Genomic DNA, 7,516 nt, shown 5'->3' on the forward strand with positions numbered 1-7,516 from the left:
AAAACTAGTTCAATCGGCTGACTAGTTTTCCAAATAGTTACAAAAAACGTTTAAAAAAGAAAAGGCTTTTTCTCGGGAACTATTGGACTGATCGAGCGGATTCTACGGCCAGAGTTAGTCCAAAGTAGGATCTATAATTTGACAAAATTCCATATTTTGTAGAATTTTTTTTTGTCCTCTTATTGTTGTACTTTCTAAAATTTAATTTCCGAAAATGGTCGAAAGGGGGGGGGGGGAATATACAGACATGGTCGCCAAACTTCGTATTTTTACGTTTCAGACCATTCTGCATCATTTTCAATGAAAATTCCAGAAAGTCAAAATTCAACGATTACAAAGCTTCCATTCGGAAGCAAAAAAACATTCCATTTTTTAAGCAGAGGCTTCCTGAAATGACACACTGAAATGGAAGAAAAATTAGCAGGATCGGAGATCATTATGCAGAAAAATTAATTAATTTACTAAATACATCTTTAGGTTACAATTTTTTTGGATTCGTCAAAAAAAGGTCAGTGTCTATAGACACTGTATATGGCAATTGCCATACGCCCAAGGTAACGTTTACCATATGTTTGAGCCCTTTCTTTCCATACACGTATGGCAAAAGCTGTACACGCATGGCAAAAGCCATACACGTATGGCAAAAGCCATACGCACATAGCTTTGTAACCTAAAGATGTATTTAGTAAATTAATTAATTTTTCTACATAATGATCTCCGATCCTGCTAATTTTTCTTCCATTTCAGTGTGTCATTTCAGGAAGCCTCTGCTTAAAAAATGGAATGTCTTTTTGCTTCTGAATGGAAGCTTTGTAATCGTTGAGTTTTGACTTTTTGTAATTTTCATTGAAAATGATGCAGAATGGTCTGAAACGTAAAAATACGGAATTTTGCGACCATGTCTGTATGTCCCCGCCCCCCTTTCGCCGATTTTTGGAAATGAAATTTTAGAAAGTACAACAATAAGAGGACAAAAAAAAATTCTAAAAAATATGGAATTTTGTCAAATTATCGATTTTTTTTTGTTTAAACATGTTTTTATTCAGAATTTACAACAATATTTACAGATATTTACAAGAAAAAAACAGGTACATAAAAAACTTTTGCATAAGCTATCGGATTTTTGTATTAATTTATGGCCACTTGGTGACTCTCGCAATTAATAGTAGTCTTATAGTCTTATAGTCTTATAGGGCTTTAGGCGTTCCCTTCCATGTTAGGGAGGGTGCAACGAGCTTTCCAGCCATTTTGCACCCTGCATTTGTCAGCCGCCTAGTCAATAGGTGCAAGTATGTTGGCCTTTCGAGCAAACTCATAGAGCCCTTCTATACCGTCTCTATCAACATACATATCTGTATCAACTCAAGGTTGATACCCTCGAGCTACCAAACTAATATCACTCGAGATGTGATTCTTTCACTGAATTTTCCTTGGGTGTTGCTTGATATTCTTTTTATCAAAACTACTTGGCAGAAAAGTTAATTGATTGGGGTGAATAACAGAAACAATGAAATCACACTGACACTGCACCTTGGTTGCATAGACTCAAGAAATGTTATTCTTTATTCAACACGGTGTTTGCTATTTTTCACTTCACTTCCAGTACTGAACTGACTCCTTTTTCACTTTTATTTTCTTGAGAGCGTCGGAAGAAGGAGGAGGGAATTAGCTAAACACTAATTTTTGTCGTTTCTCTGATTGGTGAGCTAAGAAACTTGGAACTCATTGGTGTGATCTATCGATGGTGGGAGAAGAGAGGGTGTGATTTAAGGAAAGTTAGAATTTTGACATTTCCGAAGTCGTTAATTCTGGCTACGCGAAGTTGAAACCTTTTTTTTTTGGTGTGACGGCTTGCAACGGATTATACTGGAAAACAGCTAGTAACGTTGGGGAGTTGCCCATAATAAAATTACGGGTTCGGCGGCTCTCGGTCCTCTCGTGCGATTTGAGGATGGACAAAAAATGAATGCTGAATGAGGGTGGAAAAGTGAATTGCTGAAGAGCTGAAGGGTTTTGAGGAACAAGAATTTCCCCAGATAACCAGCAGCTTTGTCCAAACTACTTGTCCGTGATTTTCATTGGGGATGCTGGCTTAGGTGGAAAAAAAAAGCTTTAAAATTTCTCCGTTATCTGCGTCCTCCCCCTTCTTTCGCTCTCCAAAATGGTTGTAAATTTAGAATATTTTCTTTTCCTTAATAGCTATAAATTATAATGAAATATAGTTCAACAATGAAAGACGCTAGATTTGTTGGGGACGAAACAATATCCTTGATGCAAGTGGTCCCAAAGACGTCCCAACGGATCTCGTCAAGACCACTGCATCTGGTGCCTAAGTGGTGCGGGTTTTCGTCCGCCAGTCCACACTTCGGGCAGGTAGGGTCACTTCCTCTACCTATTTGCGCCAGGTATGAGGCTAGGGGCCAGTGCCCAGTGAGAAGTCCGATCAAAGACCGGAGTTTCATCCTGTTCAGCCCTACCAGCGTCTCCGCCAGCTGTTTTGTAGGTTCACGAAAAAGGGTCCTTGTATGTTTGGCGCCCTCTTCAGAGCGTCACCTTTCCACAACCCCCCTCTCCGCTCGTTTCCAGATCATATCCTTAACGAAGTCTATGTGCACTCCCACTGGGTTCTCCTCTGTTGGCGCAACCTCTAGACAACCTCTTTTGGCCAGCTCGTCGGCTTTCATGTTGCCGAGGATGCCAGCGTGGCCCGGAATCCAGACCACTTCCAGCTGATTATGGGAAGCCACCCTTTCCATCAGCTCAGTGCAGTCGTTGACTAATCGAGAGCAACTCTCATTCTTGAGCAGTGGCCTCAACGCACGCCTGCTGTCTGAGCAGATGTATATCTTCTTGCCCCTGCCCCCCCTGCCCAGAATTTCCCTGGCACAGGCTTTCAGGGCTGCAAGCTCTGCTTGGAGCACGGTCGTATGCGGGTCCAATCCAAGGACCCTTGGAATTGAAGGCCCCTCAGACCAGATCCCTGCCCTCGCTCTATTACCAATTCTGGAGCCATCCGTGTACCAGACCAGCCCCTTCGGTGGCGTCCACTTTCTGTCACTCCCTAGTTGGGTTGCCCCATATCCAAGGTTGACCTTAAAACTCTTTTGGAAGTGCCATCGCGGTCCGCAGGCATCTCCTCCCCAGGACAGCAGTCCCCGAAGGTCGCTGTCCGCCGTGAGCATTGCCGCATGACCACTACTGGCCTCCTTCCATCGATCTTGCAGTCGTAATCTCGCAGCCGAGATCAGCGCCACCTCCTTAATGTGAAGGTGAGGCGGCTGGAGAAAGAGCAGAGCCTCCAGTGCTGAGGTGGGGGTCGTTCTGAGTGCCCTCGTAATTCCCAGCATCGCAAGCCTGCCCGTCCTGTCTACCGTTTTCCTGTGGCAGGCTTTGCTCATTGCCGTCCACCAAACAACAGCAGCGTACGCAAGCTGTGGGAGCATTATGGCCGTGTAGATCCATTTCAGGATTCTGGGCCTAAGCCCCCACGTGTTGCCAAACATCCTCCTGCATGCCCAGTAAGTCATGATGAATTTGTTCGTCTGCATGGTGATGTGCTTCTTCCAGCTGGGCCTTCTATCGAGCCATACCCCCAGGTATTTTACCTCGTTCGAAAAGCCCAGAACTGTATCATAAATGGAGGGCGGTCTTACGACACACCTCCTCCTGCTAGTAAAGAGCACCAGCTCCGTCTTGCTTGGGCTTACCCTGAGTCCATGAGAGGTGCACCACTGCTGAACATAGTCCAGCGCATTTTGCATCCTCCGGTGTAGTATGCCCTCATTCCTGCTACTCACGAGCAAAGCCACATCGTCTGCGTATCCGATTGCGTCCACCCCCAGTCTCTCAAGCCCAGTGAGGAGCCCGTCCGCAACGAGGAGCCACAGCAGAGGCGAGATGACCCCCCCTTGCGGGCAGCCACTCCCCACTAGCGCCCTGACTGTACTGTCCCCGAGCGAGGAGTGGACCAACCTAGTTCAGAGCATAGCGGCGATCCATCTGATGATGGATATCTCTATCCCAAAGAATGCCGCCGCCATCTCCATGGTTCCAAAGGAGGTATTATCAAAGGCCCCCTCTATGTCAATAAAGACAGCGAGGGCGTCCTCTTTCCTTTGCTTTGCTCTTTCTATTTTTGCAACCAGGCTGTGCAGTGCCGTCTCAGTTGATCTGCCCGCCTGGTATGCATGCTGCGAGGGGCTAATGGGATTCATTGTCAGCACTCCCTCTTTGATGTGCCTGTCAACGAGCCTTTCCAGCGTCTTCAGTAGGAAAGAGGTCAGGCTGATAGGCCGATAGGCTTTGGCGTTGTCATAGCTGCATTCACCTGGTTTAGGAATAAACACAACCCTGACCTTCCGCCATCTTCCTGGGACATGTCCTAAAGCAAGACAAGCCCTTAGTGCTGGTAGCAGTCTATGCAGAAACAGCGGGCCTCCTTTCCGCAGAAAAGCCGGGTATATGCCATCAGGCCCCGGACTCTTACACATCTCGAAGGAGTCCACCGCCCACCGCAGCCTGTCCAGCGTCACAATTTTCGAGGCCAGGCCCCACATCGGCCTGCCCTCGCTTGACCGTGCCCACTCCATACCAGAGCACATTCCCTCCCCCTGTATAACAGAGTCGGGGAAGTGCATCTGGATCAGGTGCTCCAGTATCTCATCTGGCTGGGTGATAGCAACACCACCAGGTAGTATGATCCCACCCAAGCCTTGCGCGTGTGCGGCAGAGAAGACCCTGCGAAGCCTGGCCACTTGTGGCAGTGCCTCCAACTCCTCGTAGAAGGTCCTCCATGCTGACTCTTTCGATCTTTTGATGAGATTTTTAAACTCCCTCTGTATCTTCCTGTACTGAGTCCAGTCCTCTTCTCTTTTGGTGCAGTACGCTCGGTTCGAGAGACGCCTGGTCAGACCTCTCAGTCTCCCAAGTTCCCGGTTCCACCATTTAACTTTCCTTCCTACCCTGCATGGTCTGATCGGACATGCCTGATGGAAGGACTCGGTTAGGGCTCTGTGGATTCTCTCCACCTCGTCCTCTAACCTCTCTATGTTGCTGGGCTTCACACATCCGACCTCTAGACTTTCCTCCAGTTCCCTCCTAAAAGAGCCCCAGTCGGTGGCCTCCGGATTTCTACGCATGAGTCCCTGCGCAATCTCAGCAGTGCCTTGAATTTCAAATCTGATGCACCGGTGATCGGAGAGCGAGTCCTCCTGGTCCGCCCTCCAGTTCACGCACCGGTGCGCCGGTCTGCAATCGCATAACGTGATGTCAATGATACATTGACACCTAGCGGTGACAAACGTGGGGCTAGATCCCCTGTTTAGGATCTCCAGCTCCGCATTCGCCAGGTATTCCAACAGGGCTGATCCCCTGGCGTTATTCTTACTGCTACCCCATACCACATGCTGCGAGTTTGCATCGCAGCCTGTAATGAGCGGCAGCTTTTTAGACCTGCAGTACCTGTCCAGTTCCTGCAGCTCTCTAGTGGGTGGCAGCTCTGTAGAGTCATGCGGTAGGTAAGCCGAACAGAGGACCATGTCCTCGGTCGGCCCCTCCCCATGTACCTGCACCATAACCGCCACCAGGTCCCTGTGACAGAAGTTCGCCATCCCCCTGGGTCTGCACGCTTTTCTAACTACGATGCAGGCCCTGGGTTCCGGGTTACCCGGAGAAAGGAATAGTTCTTCCTCACCTAGGTTAAATCCCCTTACAGATCCCTCGTAACACCAGGGCTCCTGTATAAGGCATATGTCTGTCTGTCCTACTGCGATGCTGTGACTCAGCAGGGCAGTCGCAGCCTTGCAGTGTTGCAAGTTAATCTGGGAGCATCGGAGAAGCGGCGTGGTTATACCGCCCCGTCGCCCATCGTCCGTTGCTCCGGCGTTTCCGTGCCTGCAGGCCATCGGAGCGCCCTTATTCAAGGTGCCCCTCCGGCCTGCCTGACGTGCAAGTCACGCCCTTTTCCCCCCTGATCCAGGCCAAGGGTGCCCTCTTCGGCACGGGTGAAAGTCCTTTGAGACCCCCACCCCCCCCTGACCCCCTCACGACCCGCCTGCCCGAACCACTTCGACCCCTATTGCCCCTTGGGCGTCCCACCGGTCTCGGCAGGGAGACCGCCAAGGGAGGCCAGCTGTCCGCGGCACTCCCGAGGCTTTCCCTCATCGTTCTTCTGGGGACCTCTGCCCCAGCAGCCATCGGTGCCCCTGCCGAGACTGCAGGCGCCCCCTGATCACTGCTGAGAGCAGCCCCCACCTGACTCAGGCTTCTCGCAGGAGTCGATGCTCCCTCCCTCGGCCCCCCCACCCATGACTCGTAAAAAGGAGCCAGTAGAAGGGAGCCGTCTCCACCTTCCTGAGCCCCTCCAGGGACTTGGAGTCCACCCCTGGTACCAGGGTGGTACCTCCCTTCCCTTCTCTGCGGTCCCAGACCCTCCACTTTTCAGTGAAGAGGCCCTGGGTCTGCTTTTCCAGCCTGTGTAGTGCAACAGCCATTCCCACCGGCTTACCCGGGAGAAAAGCCGTCACCCTGGACAGCCTGGGGAGCGCGTCCCTGTCCATAAGGACGAGGGAGGCCCCATCCCAGGGTGCCAGTGAGGCCACCGCGCTCCTGAGCCACTCTTTCGAGCGGGCGTCGGTGCACGTGACCCATAGCACCCCTTGCTCCAGCCGGTGTCCCACGAAGCTCGGAAGCTGGCCGCTCTGGTCACCCCAGAACATCTTCTCCACCAATGCCTCCTGAATGAGGTCCGCCTGGTCCCCCGTCAGGGCTGGCTCCGTGTAGCCGGCCGGCACTATAGCCACCTTGCCACCACCCTGTGCTGCCACCCTGTAGGAGGGTGCTCCAAGGCTGTCCCTCTTCTTCGCCCTCTTTTTTGGCATGGCGACCTCAGGGGGTGTGGCCTTTTGGCTCCGGTCCTCCCAACCACTCCCACTGGGGTCTCCGTCACTCCCTGCGAGGAGCGCTGTTCCCGCAAAGCCTCGGCTTCCAGCCTGGCCTTGCGAGCCCTGCGCTTCTCCGCGCCCGTGCGTCCCTTGCGCGTGTCCTTTAGGGCAGGTTGGTCCTTGGTGGGTCCTACCACGGTAGTTCCCTCCTCCGACCCCCCTGCCGAGACCACGGCCGTCTCCTGAACCCCTGTGGGATCCCCGGGGACTGCTGCCTCAACTGTTCTGTCTACCTCTGGTGTTCCCTCTGGGAGGGCACCGCCTTCGGCGTTGTGTGATAATTGTGATTTGTACATAGACATCCCACGGGTATCCTAGGAAATAGAGGTCCGCCCCAGCAGAGCCTGGTTACTGGGGTAAGGCATCGCTACAATGAGGTGCTGCCTGGTGCCTCTACACTATTCCCCAGTGCCATCCAGCCATCGGCACGATAACTCCCACCTTGGCTTGGGGAGTTGGCCTGCGACGGTGGTTTGGAGCGCCCTATCAGGGAGTTACCCCCGAGTTTGCCCCTATGGTGCCTCTGACCGGGTTCCGACAAGGACTAGCCAGATACAGGCTCTGATACTTCTCAG

The 7,516-nt window shown here is 51.5% G+C and overlaps 1 protein-coding gene across 1 annotated transcript; it reads right to left on the reverse strand.

The window, feature by feature from the left end:
* Positions 1 to 2,549: 2,549 nt before the first annotated feature.
* LOC105269807 (uncharacterized) lies at positions 2,550 to 3,761 on the reverse strand. Its single transcript, XM_011310337.1, has one exon. The coding sequence runs from the start codon at positions 3,759 to 3,761 to the stop codon at positions 2,550 to 2,552; it is 1,212 nt and encodes a 403-aa protein (XP_011308639.1).
* Positions 3,762 to 7,516: the final 3,755 nt, after the last annotated feature.

The sequence above is a fragment of the Fopius arisanus genome, unplaced genomic scaffold (assembly GCF_000806365.1).
Source record: "Fopius arisanus strain USDA-PBARC FA_bdor unplaced genomic scaffold, ASM80636v1 scaffold00074, whole genome shotgun sequence".
NCBI classification, from domain to species: domain Eukaryota; kingdom Metazoa; phylum Arthropoda; class Insecta; order Hymenoptera; family Braconidae; genus Fopius; species Fopius arisanus.